The sequence below is a fragment of the Tenrec ecaudatus genome, chromosome 7, assembly GCF_050624435.1.
Source record: "Tenrec ecaudatus isolate mTenEca1 chromosome 7, mTenEca1.hap1, whole genome shotgun sequence".
NCBI lineage: Eukaryota > Metazoa > Chordata > Mammalia > Afrosoricida > Tenrecidae > Tenrec > Tenrec ecaudatus.
In genome coordinates, this window is record NC_134536.1 from 123,964,431 (window position 1) to 123,983,560 (window position 19,130).

At 43.1% G+C, this 19,130-nt stretch overlaps 1 protein-coding gene across 1 annotated transcript; it reads right to left on the minus strand.

Annotated features, from left to right (window-relative positions):
- Positions 1-573: 573 nt before the first annotated feature.
- ADGRF4 (adhesion G protein-coupled receptor F4) lies at positions 574-13,952 on the minus strand. Its single transcript, XM_075554078.1, has 8 exons — positions 13,849-13,952; positions 12,794-12,848; positions 9,989-10,137; positions 9,351-9,614; positions 6,062-7,438; positions 2,167-2,208; positions 1,700-1,759; positions 574-627 (listed from the first exon to the last, which is right to left on the minus strand). The coding sequence occupies exons 1-8, from the start codon at positions 13,933-13,935 to the stop codon at positions 580-582; spliced, it is 2,082 nt and encodes a 693-aa protein (XP_075410193.1). The 5' UTR covers positions 13,936-13,952; the 3' UTR covers positions 574-579.
- Between the last annotated feature and the right edge of the window lie 5,178 nt (positions 13,953-19,130).

Consider the following 19,130-nt stretch of genomic DNA (forward strand, 5'->3'; position numbering starts at 1 on the left):
TGATTCTCCCCTTCATGAATGCCTGCTATTTGTATTGAATTGATTTCACCAGTGAAAAACAGAGGCTGCAGGGGTTGGCCATGAGTCGGCAGCTAATCTGCCACAACCTCACCCACACCCCCTTAGGAATGATCCTGGGCCCACTTAATTAGGGAGACACGGGTCTATTGCTTTGTGATTTCAAGCAATTAAGTCTTTCTTCTCCACAGCGGGGCTATTATGAACATCACCAGGCACAGACAAGATGAAATTAAGGTGTGTGAAGGCTGTGGACAGGGTGTGGAAGGGGTACCCTGATCCGGTGCAGGTGTGAGGACAGCACCCTCTCACTGAAGACAGGAAATGAAAGGCTTAGCCATGTGCAACTGGGACAGCATTGTTTTAAAGAAAATATGCACGTTTTCCTGGATATACTGAAATTTGAAGACATCTCCATTTTCTGAAAGATATGTAGACCTGCCTCCTCCCAAGTCACTCCAGCATCACCTAATTGGCAATAGCTTGCCCACAAAAGGCACTTAGTAGCTTGTTGCAACTTGCAAGCAAAGCGTCCATGGTGTTTTTGATACTCACTTCTCCTCAGCCACTCATTAATTTAGATCCATTGGTTGGACTTAATGAGGGGTTCTAAATAGAAAAAAAGTAATGTGGTGTCAACAAGTCATGACAACATCATACATATATTTATCGTTATACCTATCTAGTCATAAACACGCAAAAATGAAGGCATGCAATGTACTGAAACTGAAAGAGCTATACAGAACTATCTGGAATATGGTTCTTTAATCACGTTTCACTGAATAGAACACTGCACTATACCCGTACCTTTATGTTCCACTGAAAAATAAAAGGTCTAACCATTGAGCCATGTCTTTCCACTGATTGTGAGATAAAGTCCAATTTCAGACGTGTTAAAAAGTGAAGAAAATATCTATTAGACATTGATACTGAATTGATAGTTAGAATTGATTAACTATGATGCTAAAAGTCATACTCGCTACTAGATAAACATCAATGCTAATTTGCAGTGTGTCCTGAAAATGTTCTGTTCATTTGCCTGTTTTTCAAGAAGTAGCACTTATTGGGAATCTGCGAGTTGAATAATTATATCCAATACACGTAGGGATGTTGGCAGTTTTACTTGGTACTTCAGAAAACAAGCAACCCGGTCAAATGTCCTCCTCAGGATCTGTAGCATAGAGACGCCAATCAAAGGAAGCGTGATTCACTGGGGAGAGTCCTAAGAAGGTGGCTAGTGAGACTGCCACTCCACTTGGTCCTGGTGTGGTTCTTCTTCATTAGCTGGTGACATTAGGAAGCTCCCCTAAGTACTCTGAGACCTGGTTTTCTTACCTATAAAATGAGTGAGTTGCACTACAATTACTGCCTGTAGCAAATTTCCAATTTCCCAGCTGGCACATTTCCTGACTCTAGAAGGCTGGTTTCATGCTGTCCTGCCTCCGTGCTCCAGGTGTCAAGCCGAATTGTGCCCAATGTGAAAAACCCTTTAAAAGGGCATATTCTGTTGACCTGCAGTTTAGCAAGACCCTCAGATGTGTTGAATGAAGAAACAAATGAATGTTTGCTTGCCCTACTAATTCTCTTTAACATCATCTGAGCACTAACGCTAAGTAATCCTCTCTGCACAACTCAGCTGAAAAAAAATGGACCCTCCCATGATGATATTAAAGGGGCTTACCTCTGCTGCCCTTGACTTCCCCTTCAGCGAAGGCATGCTCATCCTCAAAGCATCTCTTATCTAAAGAAGCAACGGAAGAGAGAAAATACCTCATAGACATCAGAGAAGACCACATCTATCCCCAAGGCTCAGACCTTTGTCCTGTAACACAAAACCAATAGTCCTGGCAGAAATAGCACCGGATCCCTTGTGAATTACTAAGCACGCTGTTGGCCTAAGACCTGGCAGTCATCACCACATGGCGAATTAAGGTTAAAACTGTAGTTAGGGTTACCATTCTTTTCAACAGACATGCTCCCTCTCTTATGAACTTATTAAACAGTGCAGGGTGAGTGCAGATAATTGTCTTCTTTGCTCTTGACCTCCGACTCCCTGAAACATCCCCTTACCCCCAGACTTTGCTCCACCTTTTTGCTTCCCTTGACACATGGGACTTATTTACACCAAGGGAGGGGATTTCAAATTACCTTGTGATCCATAATGGTTCCAAACAGCAAGATGAAGAAACCCTGTGGCAAAATTCAACAGACACATGAGGGACGGGATTGCCGACAACATCCCAGTCATTATCTTAATGGCCTAATCCCTAGTGGTCAGCGAGCTCGATGCTAACTGAAAGCTTGCAGATTCAAGTCCATCCAGAGACATCCCAGAAGAAAGGTCTGGTGGTCTATTTTCAAAAGGTCCCAGTCACTGAGGCTTCTGTGGAACACAGTTCTACTCTGACATACCTGAAAGGGCCAAGAGTAAAAGTAGACTCGACAGCAACTGTGTTGTTGTTGTTTAAGATCACTCTGTCTAGACGCTGCCTAAGACCCTCATTAGTCATCAGCAATGATCTTTCCCACTGGTCGGATCAACTGCATCACTGTCCGTTGGAAAGTGGATTATTGCAGATGTGGGTAGGTTACAATTTAACATCTGATCATCTGGTCTCCCTTTTGACCCAATTATAAAGTTGTTCTACTTTTTACTGTTTTCTTTCTTTTCTATTGAGGTTTTTTGCATGTTACTTTGTTATTGTTGTTAATTTTTTGCTGCTGTTGTTTTCTTTTGTAATTGCTTTTCTGTATATGAAATCCAGGCTTGGTTAATCCATAGTGACAGAACCTGGATTAATGATTCCTTGGTGTATGCCTGGGGAGAGGGGTGGAAGAGTGGGGTAGGGGCTGAGGGGATAGGGAGCTAATAACAATCAATGAGCACCAACTGAAATGTCCTCAAATGGCCTGGGGTGATGGTACAACTTTTCTTAATAGGCTGGAACTATTGAATCATATAGCTTGTAATCATATGCCAAGAAAACTATTACTTTAAAAAATGCATTAGCGGGCATTTGTTTGTTGAACTCTACCTCCCCTCTTGGAAAAGAATCACCCTCAGGAGACTGTGTACGGTGTTACAGATCCTTATGCGAGGGCTACAAATATAGGACAGAGTTTCTGACCTTTCTGAACGTGTTCTACTTTCTTCCCAAACATGGATGTGGCTGTTTGGATTCATAATGACAGGGCATGGTAATGGGGAGTATTGCAATTAGAAATCACAATCAGCTAACTGCGATTGGAGTTGGAGGTCAGGAACGAGGTAGTCAGGGCCTCAGAGGTGGTGGAAGAAGTGTCTGCAGAAGGGAGGAAGGAAATTGGAGACCTGTGAGGCCAAAGCCTCTTCCTGTGTCACTGAAAGGGAGCCCTCAGCAGTCACATTGGAGTCCCTGACTGGCACAAATGGTTAACAAGCTCAACTGTTGACCAACAGGTGGATGACTTGAACCGGCCCAAGCGTGCCTGGGAAGAAAGCCCCCATGACCAGCTTCTTAAAACTGTAAAATCCGACAGAGCACGTATGGGACGATAGGACTCCTAGACAAGTCAACAGCACCAGGCAAAGTCATATGAAAGAATGGTGAGTACTTTAAATGGAGACTTGCTGTCAGAGAATAATCTAGATCCTACAATGAAAAGAAAGGGAAGCCTGGGATCCCTAGCATAGTTTCATGGGGGGGGGGGGGGAAACAAACCCCCAAAGGCAGAATGACTGAAATGTTTAAATTAGAGTCACAGGGGAAACTAGCTGAGAATACTTGAGTGTATATAAACTAAAAGTGCCAGAGTACTTTTCTTCCTGTCAGCAAAAGAGAAAAAGAAAGGACATCGAAAAAGACATGTGTAGGGTTTTCATTAAGGCGTAAAGTAAGAAAGCGAGCAAGCTCGTGAGTCTGTCTCCAGAGTAACTTCAGGAGTTGAGGAGACTGAGGTGAGGTCAGAGCCTTTGGTTAAAAATTAAATAGGCAACCAAGCTCATTGTCATCAAGTTGATTGTGACTAATCAAAGCCCCGGCGGCTTGGTGCCTTATGCACTGGACTGCTAACCGCCAGGTGAGTTGTTCAAAGCCACCAGTCACTCCACGGGAGAATAACTTCCTAGGGACATGGCATTGGAGACTGGGGAGGAATAAGGGGCTAACAGCAATGAGTACAAGAACAATGAAAATATTCGAAAATTGTTTGTGGGGATGCTTGCACAACTTTTAAAATATTATAGAACTATTGGATTGCATACTATGCAAATTATATGCCAATCAAAAAAAAGATGTATACTCTTGGAAAGCCACAAAAGCTATTCTACCCATTCCTCCAGGGTAGCTATGATTTTCCAAAAAAAAGGAAAAAAACCCACTTTGCATAAAGGTTTCTCTTCAAAGCCATGTATAGGCAAGAGTGTGCTGAATCTTTCCCATCATGATCAAAGAATCACAAGTAAGATGCATTGATGTAAATTGGCATTTCTTTAAAGTTGGCTTCATGTTTTGTATCGCACTTTGGAATAGAGTGATAGGAGCGTGCGCTTGCCATGATTTGAAAGAGCCTTGGTGGCAACTAGCACCAGTAAGGCAAAACCAAAATATTGAAGAATGCCCCACTGCCGGTTCAGAGCAACATTGCATAGCATTTCTGAGACTAAACCTTTCATTTAACCACAAATAAAAAAAACAAAAACAGTTTATTTATCTTTTCGTTCTTCCAAAATTGAAAATATCAAATCCTGCAGCTAAAGAGAATAAATAAAGAAACAAACAAACAAACAAAAACCAAGACCCTGACACACCCCGCCCCCCGCCCCCGGAGACTAAATCTTCACAGGAGTCAGCAGCCTCATCTTCCTTCCAAAGGGCCCTGATGGGCTGGGATCATTGACTCAGCAGCTCAATTCCCAACCGACAGCATCATAAGGACTCCTTAGCAACAACAACACTAATAGTGACAGGCTCAGAAATAGTCACAGTTCACTGCCATCAAGTCACTGCTGACTCGTAGTGATATACCTTATACCCCTGTAGGTTTCCAAGACTTTAAATCCTTATTAGGATAGCAAGCCTCATTTTTCTCCCTTGGAGCAGCTGGTGGTTTTGAATCCTGGCCTTCAAGTTAACAGCCCACCACCTAACTCACTACAACACCAGGGCTAAGCAGTGATAGGTCCATAGGAATAATCTGTTGCTTTATTAAAGAATTATATTTATATGACTTAAAGGAACCCAAATAGTTTTTTCTACAGAGAGCAGATAGTATATAAGCGAGGCTTTGCAGACCATAATGTCTGTTTAAATATTCAAGAGAGCTATTTTTGTGAAAAATCGGCCATAGAAAATAGATAAAGGAGTGGCCATGACTGTGTTCCAGTAAGCCCTTTTCGTGACAGCAATGGGGCCCTTGTGGTATCCTGAGTTATGCGCTGGGCTGCTCGTTACAACGAGGTCAGCAGTTTGAATCCACCAGCTTCTCTGGTGAGACTTTCTACTCCTATAAAGAGTTACGGTCACCAAAGAAAAATTACTTTCTTACAAGGATTATGTAACCTATGGCAAGAGCATGTCTGGAAACAACTCATTTATTCCAATAGGGAATCGCAGGGAAAGGATACGGGAACTCCTGACTTGTTAACATCAAACCTGAATAACCAGGGCCGCCTCTTCACACTCTAAAAAATGTCTGGCATTTCGATCAATTCTCAACCCCCTTGGGACAGATCAAAAGTAAACTTGATTTGTGGCTACACATATAAAGATAGCCTCACACATCCTTAGTCAAAGAAGAGTCCACTGTGGCAAAGATTGTAGCTGTCTGGTTCTTTCAGAGGGTGCAAGTCAACCATAAGGGAAAAGGAGGACAACTCCTACCCAGCCCACCAGATCAGCTAAATCTGATTTAAGTGGAAAACAATTGGGCAAGAGACACATAACCAAGTGCTTTTAAGATACAGAAATAAATAGAGCAACATTTTGTGAATCTAACATGCTCAGTGATGAGCATTATTTGTTACATAGACAAAATAACAGAAAATCTCCCTTTTGGAACTCACCTGGAAAGCGTTGAGTAGGGCAAAGATTATGTGGCATATTGGAGGAATGCCTTCAATGAGGGTAATGACCCCAAAACCCCAGGTGAGTCCTAGTAATGGGGTGAGGATGGCAACGTTTTTGCTAATTCTTATCATGGTAGCCACATCCTGAGACTTGGAACTGCCAATGGAGGGCCTCTGGGTGTTGATGGCTACTATGAAAACCACAAGGAGATTCACAATCACAATGACCAAGGCTGGGATGACAAATGCTAATAGGGCTTTGGTATTGTCCCAGGTAAGCCAACAGGCCTCAGCTCTCACATAGCCTTTGCCAGGCTCGGTGATGGCAACCGTGGTGACAGCGATGACCAATGGGCACCCATAGCCAATGGTGAAACCAATGGCCATCATGCGGGACTTCATCATCCTACCGAACACGACCAAGATGCCATAGATAATAAGCAGTGCTTTGAAGAGCATCCAGAAAAACAGTGAGAGGTAGAAAAAGTGGCTGAAAAATGTCACTGCCACACACAAGTTGTAGTCCGGGCCCTTGCTCTTAAAGCTCGAGGCGATGATGAAACACACGTTAGCGGTCAAGAGTGACACCGCTATGTTCACAATGCACACGTGGCGCATGTATGAAATCTCCGTCGCCACCACCCGGGACCACACCACAGCTTCAATGATCAGGCAAAGAATCAGGCTGACGATGGAGACACTGAGCCCAATGCAGGTGACGTATTCCAGGACTTTGTCAGTGATGGACTTGGGGGACATGAGAATGGAGAAAGCCATCACAGCATTGCTGGTGTTACAGTGGCATCTCACTTCGTTCCTAATGTCCCATGCCATTACGCACGCGTCAGCATCCCACCTCTTTTTCTTGGAATGCCAGCCCACGCACTGGGACTTGCCATTCTGGGATTTGTTGATTTTCTCAAAGGTGAGAACGATTTGCTTCAAGCTGTCTGGCAAAACCACCGATAGGACCAGACCATTCGCCAGCTTGGGAAGATTCACACTCCGCAAGTGGGTTTCTCTGAGAATGGCCCCCAAGGTGGGAAAGGCGATGCTCACGACTTGGGATGCATTCTGCAGCTTCTGCAGCTCTCGCTTGGGAATTTCTAGTATTCCGGAGATAGCTTCCGTTGTGTTTCTCAGGTTCAAGGAGAAATTAAAATGTTTCTCTGCGGTATTGTGGTTGATGCGAAAGCCTTTGGTCTGAATGAAGAGGTTGTCTATGATGTCCTCCGACTTGTTGTCCAGGTGAAGCTTCTGGGCAAACAAGTTGACTGACTGCAGCAGGTCGGAGCTGGCGTCCTTGTTGGAAACAAAGGTCCAATTCGAAATGGCAGCGGAGTCCAGGATGTGGCTGGCCACTTCGCTGTAACTCTGCAATGGAGAGAAGTCGCTCTTAAACGAAGGGTTCACACCTAGTGTACAAAGTTGCTTATCTGCAAGGTCAGAAGTACAAACCCACCAGCCACTCCGCAGAAGAAAGATGAAGACTTCAACTCGGGGAAAGAGTTACAATCCCAGAGACCCACAGGGGCAGTTCTGGCCTGTCTGGTCAGGTTAGGGGCGTCTTAATTGACTTGATGGCAGTAAGTTTGTAGTTTCTTGGGGGGAGGGGGGAATTTTTCATTATCGTTTTTCTTTTAAGTTATCATTAATTTGGAGTTAATACATAAATCCTATCATTCCATAGTTCAATCATGTCTAGAATGTTGTACAATGGCTACCACAATCAGCTTGCAAACATTTTTTCCTTCTTTTGTATGAAGTAAATTCCTCTGAAGTGTCTAAAGAGCAAATGACCTGATCTTACTTGACATAGTTCCCTTCAAATCCCCTAGGCTATGGAATTCTTGTCCCATACACTTGAACCGGACAGGAAGTTACAGATAGATGGATAGAAGGATGGGCATATAGCTAGATAGCTGGATGTAAGATAGATAGATAGATAGATAGATAGATAGATAGATAGATAGATAGATAGATAGATAGATGGTGACCCAACATAGGGTTTGCAAGACTTTATGGGAGCAGTCAGGCACACTTTCTTACTGGGAGCAGTGATGATTTTGAAATCAGTTGTGAATTTAAAAGCCCGAAGTTTACCGACAGTGCCGCAAAATGCTTAAAAGGAAAAATCACAGGTAAACTTAATCTGCCTTAATACTAGGTCCGAGAAACATTTCCGATCTTCAGTCTACAGAATTTGAGTTTCCGGTGAGATGTTAATGAATGTTTAATGGTAGAAGGGGGTGGAGGGGTGGAAACAAAACTGCCCTCCAGTCAAGTCTAATAAAATAGAAGTGCCCAGATGGGTTTCCACGAGAGTAACTCTTTATAGAGACAGACAGCCTCATCTTTCTCCCTTGGAAAGGCTGGGGAATTCCCACTGCTGATCCTCCTGGGGCTACGGGCTTACTCCTCCAGGGCTCCATCATGGAGGGAGGTGGGAGTGAATTCTATGAGACACAAATGACTGAGAGTTACTGCCAGCTACGTCACTATTTCAAAACAAATGAGTTGCCCAAAGCTGGGCTCCACTCATGGCACTCACATGTGCTGCAAAATCAAATCTCTCTCTCTCTCTCTCTCTCTCTCTCTCTCTCTCTCTCTCTCTCTCTCTCACTCTCACTCTCACTCTCACTCTCACTCTCTCGGCTGCTCAAAGGACTGGGACCTTTCAAGAGCAGATAGACAAGCCTTACTTCTCAGCCATCTCTGGTTGTATTTGACCCCCAAGTTTTCAGTTAACAGCTAACAACTTAATGACTATTTGTACCATCCACAGCACCTATCCCCCGCTCTCTCTCCCCCCTCTCCATTTATAAAGTCTCAAAGTTCCTAAACTCTGAAAAGTCCTGCCATTAAGAAACCTGCTTAACTTTATTTGAACCAGCATTTCGAACATCTTGCCTTTCTATGGTTACCTTTAAAAAGATAAAAATATGACAAACAAAGCAGAACCACCATTAACATTTCTCAGTACAATTGTAGTGTATAAGATATAATTTTGGAAACTTAGCCTAGACTGAGTCTTGCTGGTGGCTATGAATATGTGACACAATTTTGAATATGCAAAAGAAATGTGTATTTTAAGAAGTCCTGGGTCCTTATAATTTTGCATAAGCTAAATAAATCTATGCAAAACTGAAGCAAAATGCACATGAAGATCATGCTGGCTGAGGTTGTGGCCGTTTTCCCAGAGACTTTGGAAAGCCCAGTGGAAACTGTCCCTAGGCCAGGTTGGGGAAGAGGAGAGCCAGTGTCTAACGACAGAGGCAAAGAATACCTTCATTCTCGCGCGGGTAACATTATCGGGTAAGCCTGTCGAAATATTTTTTAATAACTCCACTATAAATTCAATATTGCCAGATGTGACTTCTGAAGATTTCACAGGATCAATGATGCAGGCATAGTCTAGGGGGCAGTTCTTGTAGATGCCTTCAACCACATCGTCAATAGGCTCTGGGGCTCGAAGGTTAAAACTGGGCAGAGGCATAGATGCTGCTGCTGCTGCTGCTGCTATGGAAACTCCTGATAAACCTTTCAAGTCCTGCTTAACAAGAGAAATAAACGGTTCACTCAAAAATGATTAAGCAAGGAATTGCAAAAGAGTCTGCACTCAGAAGCAGAGGTGGTTCCAACTCCCAGGGACCCCATGTGACAGGGCGGGACTTCCCCAGGGAATTTGTTTATTTGGTTCCTTTGGGGAGGAGAGGGGGCCTGTCACCTTAAGAGACCAGTCCCTGGAGAAGGACATCATGCTTGGTAAAGCGAGTGGCAGAGAAAAAGAGGACGCCCCGCCCAGGATGGATTGGCACAGTGGCTGCAGTCACAGGCGATGTTCCATTCTGTTGTCGATGGCACATCCAAAATCGCTCCGCCACCTCCCAGGCTTCCATGGTCATTTAGTAGACAAAGAATCACCTGGAAGAGGGTTTCCACAGAAAGGCTTGTGCAGGTTTCCATTGATTTTTGCCACTTTTTTTGATGACATGTAAATTTTATTTCTCCGTGAAAGTTTTTGGTACAAGGCCGGGTGCAATTGGGAGTGCTACAAGGTCCTTGGCATTTCTCTGGAGAGAGGGAGAGAGAGAGAGAGAGAGAGAGAGAGAGAGATAATTAACATTTCAAACCTGAGTTAATTCTAACTCCTATCTATCAACCCAAGATGACAAGTGGAACTGCTCTTTTAGGTTTCTCTCCTTTATTTCCTTCCTGTGTTTGAAATGAACCCTTCAGGTTCCTGAGGTGTAAACCTTTACGGGAGCTGAAAGCCTCACCTTTCTCCTGAGGAGCAGCCCAGTGGAGTCGGACTGCTGACCTTGCAGTTAGCAGCCCAGCGCGTGTAACCCCCTTTGCTCCCATCTGATTCCTATGGGAATTCGTGATTTGCTTCCCAGAGGAGGTGGCATCGCATAGGCCTTAGCAACAAAGGAGACCTGCCTGCCAGTGAAATTGGTGTCCAGGCAAGATGAACAGCCCCGGGAAAGGGACAATCACAAGCCACTCAGAATGGCTTGTTCCTCGCTCAGGCAGGGACAGTGGGAGGTTACCACAACTATTGGATTTGTGCTTGTGAAAGATAATTGAGAGAGGTGATGATCAATTTTTCTGTGAAGTATCAAATAAATCAAAATACCAAGTGATATACCAGAAGCCCGGTAACATTTTTAATTTCATTTCAAGGAAATATTTAGAAGATCCAATTTTTTCGTATATGTATAAAGGATTTAAGTATCCTTGTGTTGATGTCTTTTCTGAAATTCAAATTTAACTTGGCACCCTATGTTTTTATTTGCTAAACTAGTGACCCCAGGAGACAGTCAATAAACTTTTCAGGCTACATGACCTTTTCATAATTACCCAACCCTACCATTGTAAAATGAAAGTAGCCAAAGACATTACATAAATGATGAGGATGGCTGTGTTCCAATAAAACTTTATTTATAAAATTTTCCCCTGAACTATACTACAGCAAGCACCCTTGAGTCAGGGAGTCCAAGAATAAGATTGTTGAGGCATTCCCAGGAAGAGTTACCCTAGAATTCCACCTGGCAGTGGAATGGAAGCAAAGTGATAATGCGGGGCGACTGAAGGATTGGAATCAACATGATGTGATGATCCACAGGCTGGGAGCCAAACAGCACCCCTTATATCTGCCTGACTCCTCTGCGGTGACTCCCTTAGCCAAGACAAGAAACTGACTGCCATTTTCTTTGGAATCAATACCAGGTCTACCAATGTTTACAAGTTATGTAGCTTAAGTGGTTTTCCATGTTTCACCCATATAATTTTGACGAATCCATAGCATTATTGGTGTTAATGTCAATGCTTAATGAATACTAATTATCTTTCGCTCCTCTTCCCAAGCACACCTCCATAGATATGACCATGCTGCCCAGAATCCAACCGTCCATACTCTGGGGTGAGAACCACGTAATTTTACTATCTTACTACTAAGGATTGTCTCCACAGTTTACTCTTCACTTCCTGAGCATGAGCAGCCTCCCCACCAGACACCAGCTTAGATCATTTCATTCGACTCTCAGCACCAGAGTATTGTATCCATGTCAACATCTTTAGAATATCTTTGAAAGAAGAAAAGACTGAACCTAGTCCTCTTCCCTCTTCTGTTTTCTCTTAGTCCATCGGTACAAACAGATGGCCTGTGTGGACTTGAAAATGCACACCTGTCTACTACTCTAGGCCACCTGTGAATATCTGCCAATTCATTTCATAGGTAATGGTAACTCAGGTGAGAAAATCTATCAGTTCTGTAAACATAGAGAATTTTCATTAAAGACTGCAATTCTGTGGTGAAGGAAGCTGATGGTGCCTGGCAATCAAAAGATATAGTGTCGGGGGGTTTAAAGGCTTAAAGGTAAACAAGTGACCATCTAGCTCAGAAGCAACAAAGCCCACATGGAAGAAGCACACCAGCCTGTGCAATCACGAGGTGTCAAAGGGATCAGGTATCAAGCATCATCAGAGATAAAATCATATCATTGTGAATGAGGTGGAGTATGGAGTGGGGACCCAAAGCCCATCTGTAGGCAACTGGACATCCATCCCCTTATGGAAGGGTTGCAGGGAGGAACTGAGCCAGTCAGGGTGCAGTCTAGCACCAATGAAACATACAACTTTCCTATAGTTCCTAAATGTTTCCTCCACTCCCCCTCCCCCCCCCACTATCTTGATCCCAATTCTACCTTACAAATCTAGCTAGACCAGAGGTTTTATACTGGTACAGATAGTAACTGGAAACACAGGGAAGCCAGGGCAGATGATCTCTTCAGGAACAGTGGTGAGAGTGGTGATACCGGAAGGGTGAAGGGAGGGTAGGTGGAAAGGGGAAATCAATTACAAAGATCTACATATAACCTCCTCTCTGGGGGATGGACAACAGAAAAGTGGGTGAAGGGAGACGTTGGACAGTGCACGATATGACAAAATAATTTATAAACTATCTGGGGCTCATGAGGGAGGGGAAGTGAGGAGGGAGGGGAAAAATGAGGAGCTGATGCCAGGGGCTTAAGTGGAGAGCAAATGTTTTGAGAATGATGAGGGCAATGAATGTATAAGTGTGTTTCACACAATTGATGTAGGTATGGATTGTGATAAGCGTTGTATGAGCCTCTAATAAAATGATCGAAGAAAAAAAAGACTGAAATTCTATTTGAAAGCCTGTCATTTTCATCACTGGAACATATTTGTGACGCTACCACGTACCTTGTGTCTTTCCAACCTTTGATTTTCCTTCAGGCTTTTGGTATTTATGTCCATCCTGAAAAACATAATTTCCAAAATGACCTCTTTATTGCAGGTCTTTCCTTTCCCCATACAGCTTAGAGGTTCCCAAAGAATATGTAGGAAAAACTGTCCTCAGGTACATGTGCTCATACTGCAGGAACTTGCTGACGGAAGCGTGGAATAAACTGTCCTCCCATGAGGCTAAAAGAGCCCAGGTGGCACTCTGGCTTTGGCATTGGACTGCTAAGCACAGATTGGTGAATCAAACCCACCAGCTGCTCCTCAGGAGGAAAATAAGACTGTGTGTTCCCAGCAAGTTTATCAGTCTCAGAACACGGTGAGTCAGAATCGACTCAATAGCAGTGTGTTCCACTTGGAGTTGAGTTTAATGCGGGCGACGGCTGTGATGTGACACTTGCCATTGGAGTGCTCCCATCAAGTAGGCGGATTGGGTAGACTACTTGGGAAGTTAACGAAGACAGAGAAGATGCCGATGATATCACTAAGCAATTTTCTGCCTTTACTTTAACAATGAGATGGGACTGATATGGTCTGCTAGATACTCTATATCCTTAGAGAGAAAGAAATGAGAGGATATTAGAATTATCATTAGGTTGCAATAGCAGAATGATAAACTCTTCCATAATGGGAATATCTCTAGATATTACCAAAGAATTCCTTTGGCATTGTAGTTAAGACTCCCAGAAGCAAAGCAGCATGAGCCAGCAGCGAGAAGCAAAATTAATATTTGAATCTAAATTATTCAGCTCCTTGGTTCGTTCTTCATCCTCTCACCATCAGCAGGTACATTCTCAGTAGCTGCAAAGTGACGATTCTGCGCTTGCACCTGGAACAAGTTCCTGCTGCCTCTCAAGGACTCTCTGTCCCCTTCTTTAGACAACGACTAGCAGCAAGAATAAAATTATTCTTATTTGAAAATGTATTTAAAGTAGCCTGTGGTTTATCAGAAATCTATCCTTCCAGGGAAGCTGTAAGATTTCTTCTGGGATGGCATAGGAATGAAACACACTTACTTTTGTGTGGATTGGGGGTCTGCTGTAGGAACATTCTGTGGCCAGAAGCAAAGCAAAACAGCACATCATTGTCGTCTGGGGCTTCATCTTCCCACCTCAGGAACTTTACCTGCAATAGAGAAAGAAGGTGAACCAACCGTAGAGAAGAACCCTGTACAAAAAGCACGCTCCTTGGCTGCCTAACCAGCCATTCAGCGAACCCAGTCATTTTCACAACAAAATAACCTGCTCCAGAAACGCACCCCGTCTATTTTCTTCTTGACCCAAAAAAAAAAAAAAAAGAAGAAGAAGAAAACCCTGAGTGGTCCAGGTGGTTAAGGACTGAGCTACTCATCACAAACCAGGCAGTTCAAACCCTCCCACGGGCACCTCAGGAAAGAGGCCCGAAGACCTGCTTCCAAGGGTGACAGTCATTCTCTACGGACTAGTGTGCCTGCGCACGGTCACCACGCGTCAGTCACTGGGTCCCATGGCACTTGATAACAAAAACACGTTCCCTCCCATGTTGAGCTTTATACAAACAGATGTCAGGGATAATGAAGCCGCAGGGTAGACGTCTGTTCATCAGAATATTATATTTATGATTTAATCTACACGCTTCATTAACATAAAAGTAACCCTTTATCAAAGACTTCTATTTACGAATTGCTGCTCCTAGCAACAACCCTGCATGGGCTCGTCTAATCCTTTGATGTATCCTACTATGAATAACCTCACTTTTCAATAGAGAAACGGAGGGACTTAAGGTTAATCAGCCCTGAGCTCAAGGCCACTCGATGAAAAGTCATGGAGCTATGAGTTCAAACAGGCTCAAACAGTCTGGTATAAGCTATTCTTGATCTCTGTAGCAAGGCCCCAGCAATGACACTAATATTTTGGTTTGTTTTTCAATAGCTTTGTTGGCATGTAATTCACATATCATACAATTCAATCATACAGCCACATCAAGAAGAGTTGTACAATTACCACCACCATCAGTTTTAGAAGAGTTTCGTCCTTCTTATACTCATCATTGCTAGCTCCCCACTTCCCCCCAACTTCCCCCCACCATATCCCAAAGGAGCCATTGATCCAGTCACTGTCTCTGTAGATTTACCTATCCTGGATTTCATAGACAGAAAAAAATATTTTAAAAACTAACAACAATAGTCAAGTAAAACATATAAAAACCTCAAACAAAAAGGAAGCAGAAAATATTAAAATCTTCAGCCCAGTTTAAAAGGATCACGAGGGAGATCAGTTGATAGGATGCTAAATTTTAGCCTAACTGCATCTGCAACAGTTCACTTTCCAGTGCATTCTGCATGGTAGCAAGGCTAGACACCTCCTCGTCCGTGGTCAGGGGCGATTCACCAGGGTCTGAATTCTTGTGTATTTCCCCTTCACTTTTTTTTTCTTTAACCGAAACAGCTTTAAATGGGTTTAATGAGATCAAATGATATTACATTTTAACCTATGTACATCTGCCATAATCGACTTTACAACGCCCTCTGTCAGATAGCAGGACTATCACATTCCTAGACTATGGTAAGCGGGACTCACTAGAGACGAACTCCATGTGTGGTCCCTACAAATGGATTTTCGGGGTCCACTGTCATCTATGGCCTTCTGCAAACCAGGTGTTCACAATGTACATTCTGACACCATTCCCTCTCTTAGGTTTGGATTATATTACTTGCAGTCCTTGGATCACACCGCTGGTGTGCTTCTCCCATGTGAACTTAGCTGACACCTCAGACACTAATATTTGGGACCAACTAATTCTTTGATGTGTGGAGAGGTATCTTGTTTACTGCCGGATGTTCAGCAGAATCCTTGGCCTCTACCCCTCAGATTCCAGAAGCACCCAGTTCTGACAGCCAAATGTCTCCAGACACGTCTAAATGTCCTTTGGGCAAAATGGAGGGGCAAAATTTATCTTAGTTGAGAACCATTGTCCTATAATATGCTCTCTCTGGGCACAGGAAGCTAAGTAATTTAATATAAATCAGTATACTTTTTTGCCTACTACTGAAGCAAGCACTAAGAGCCATGCCAATATGTGGATAAACTATTACACAGAAAAATTAGAGGCACTGGAACATAACTCTCTGGTTTTTCCCCCATATTTCTATTGTTTCTTTTTTCAGTTTCAATGTAATTTTTGTTTAATTAAATACTTTTATTGGGGGCTCTTGCATGTCTTATCACAATCAATACATTCATCCAGTGTGTCAAGCACATTTGCACATATGCTGCCATCATCATTTTCAAAGTATTCTCATCCCACTTGAGCCCCTGATAACAGCTCCCCATTTCTTCCCCCTCCCTCCCATGCCTGCCCTCCCTCATGAACCCTTGATAAGTTATAGATTATTATTTTCATATCTTGCAACATCCTCCATCACCCACTTTTCCATTGTTCCTCCCCCTGGGAGAGGGTTCTAGACTGATCCTTGTGATCGATTCCCCCTTTCTCCCCCCACCCTCTCTCAATCCTTCTGGTACCTCTACTCTCATTGTTGGTCCTGAGGAGTTTATCTATCCTGGATTCCCTGTGTTGTGGCTCTTATACGTAGCAGTGTGCATGTTCTGGTCTAATCCAATTTGTAAGACAGAATTGAGGTCATGATAGTTGGGGGAAGGAAGCATTAAGAAACTAAAGGAAAGTTGTGTGTTTCATCGGTCCTATATTGCACCCTGAGTGACAGAGATGTCACCCCTCTGTGAGGGGTGTCCAACTGTCTACAGGTGGGCATCGAGTCTCCACCCCATGCCCCGCCCCCTGTTCACATAGGTTATGATTTTGTTCTGGGTCTTATGCTTTTTGCTTAATAGTTCCACTTTCCTACCCAAGCCTTTGAGATAGTATCTTCACAAGAGCTGATGTTCCTCAGCAATATCAAGAACATCATCATAGTTTTCAGATAATGATAGCAATTCAGAAAACTTATTAATAGCATAAATTATGGAACTATTCCTCTAAAAGGGCTGATGCCACAAAGCAAAAAATATTCTAGATTTTAATTCCCAAGGTTAGGTTGTGTCTTACCTATTTGACTCTTACTGAACCTCTTTTCTCATCTATTTCATAAAATGTAGATAATCAGCCATTCAACCATCAACATTTATCAAGGGCTCCCTGTCTTCCAGGAACTGTGCCTAATGCTGGTGGGTAGAAATAAAAGATAAAATCCTTTCCATAAGGAGTGTTCCTTTGGAAGACAGACATGTAAAGCCAGAGGGGAAAAGAGAGATCTGCTGCACATTGTGTGGAGTTTACAATCCTTCATCAAACACAAATTCACTTTTCCTCTAATGGAGATGCGGTAGCCCTAATCCATCTGGGCACACAAGACGCTCTGTGATCAGGGTACCAACAAAACCCTCTGATCTAGGATCAAACCCTTCTTAAATGGAGTCAAACATAAAATAGACCTTCATAAAATAGTTCAACTCTAATGACAAGCCAAAGGCGCCCACAGAAAAGCTTCCAACTCATCTCTGAGTTTACAGTTCTTAGAGGGGAACTAGTTTGATTTCCACCATCATCTTGTAGTGCAGGTCTGAGCAAGGGAAAGTGAACCAGGCAAAATGATAGGCAAAGTGTCGCCATGGATTTGCATAGACTTGAGGACCCGATGTACAGAATGTGTGATCTCACAACAGAGAGGAGAGGCAGAGAAAGAAGTTCTCACGCATGCAGTGAATTGTGGCAGGACACAGCAAGCAATGTGCAGGGCTAATATTGTTTAGGGTAGGTTTTGAACTGATCACCTCTAAAGGAAGTACCTGGGGAACAACCAGCTGAAAATATCTAAAAGCTATTCATATGTTTTTATAGATACACTTTCCTAGTTTTCACAAGTGATCAAGAAACAGATTGTACCTGCTGACTCAGAATGTCAATGCGTGCATGAATACATATAAGAAGTAAGCTACACACTTGCTGTCAAGCTGATTTGGGTTCTAATTCTAGGACAGAGTAGAACTGCTCTGTAGGCTTCCCAAGACTGTAACTCGTTACCAAAGCAGACCACCACTTCTTTCTGCCGTGGAGCTGCCCGGGTTCAAACCACAGCCTTTCCGCTTGTAGCCAAGACTTTAAGCTCGGTATGTTTAGGTATCCAAATATACCCATATGACTATGCAGGTGCATCCATCTGTATAAAGGTATAGATGTGTATACACATATAATCATATATATAACACTATATGTGTGCAGGCCTCCAAGTGAACACCTCTGACAGTGTTCACGGCGGAAAGAACCCTTCCCGTAGAGCAATTTGTTTGTTACAGAACATGATGAAACAATGACAGATTACATGTACTCATACAGGCTAGTCATAATTTCACTCACAGAAAACATATACATGCAACATGAAAACATAAGCATGACCATAATAAGCACGGGCTTTGCAAGAAGCGCCCATGCTATATGGAGGATTTGCATAACTACTTTAGTTACTTGATCATTCGGTGCATGTGCCCACGTAACATGTGGTACACGATCATAACTGGTAAGTATTCTTCACATACGACAGATGTCGGGGGAGCACATTGAATGCTGTTACCCAGGAAGAGCCACACTATGCTTTTCCCCTCCCATTTGACAGCTGGGAGCAATCAGCTATTTCTTAGGTTGATTTCAGTCGGGTGCGTCTCTTTCCTTCTGTGAGAACTCGGATGTGACTTAGGAAAGAAGCCAGAGAGCACAGAACAGAGAAGGGGCAGAGCTACCGGACCTGCGATTAAGAAACAGAATAATTCAAGAGAAACGCCTCCAGTAATCTCAGAATCAGTGGCTAATGATCAAAAGCATGGAAACGAAAATGCCTCATATTTTAAAAGGACACCAACAGTATGTTATTCTCTTGGGGTCTGTGTAGTGCATTTAAAAAAAATTAAAACATTTATAAAGAAATCAAATGTATATACATTTGTTGAAAATTAGTTTAAATAAATACCTGTATGGCGGAAGGACTTAATAACTAAAATGAGCTTTGAGGTGTGAATAATTCTGCACTGTGTCTGCAAAGACTGTTACTTATGAAGTATTGGTACAGCTCTTCAGCACTTGGTATAATGTCTGTATAGAGGGGATGTTCAACAATTGTCTCTGGAAAAGATGAAGAAAAGAAAAGGAAAAAGACTCAACACGTAAACTGAACTATGCTGAAAAGCAGGTGGATTGTGGAGCAGCAAGTGCCGGCAGTACCGGAAGCAGCATTCGGCCTTGGACCTAGCCAAGACCAAGTGGATTGACCTGTGCGGGTCGACGAGTTCTTCCTGAAAAACAGCTC

Coding starts and splice junctions, on each gene's coding strand:
- ADGRF4 (XM_075554078.1), bottom strand. CDS start 13,935: ATGAAGCCCCAGACGACAATGATGTGCTGTTTTGCTTTGCTTCTGGCC. Junction 12,849..13,848: donor GACCCCCAATCCACACAAAA/GTAAGTGTGTTT, acceptor TATGTTTTTCAG/GATGGACATAAATACCAAAA. Junction 7,439..9,350: donor TTACCCGCGCGAGAATGAAG/GTATTCTTTGCC, acceptor TCTCCATTGCAG/AGTTACAGCGAAGTGGCCAG.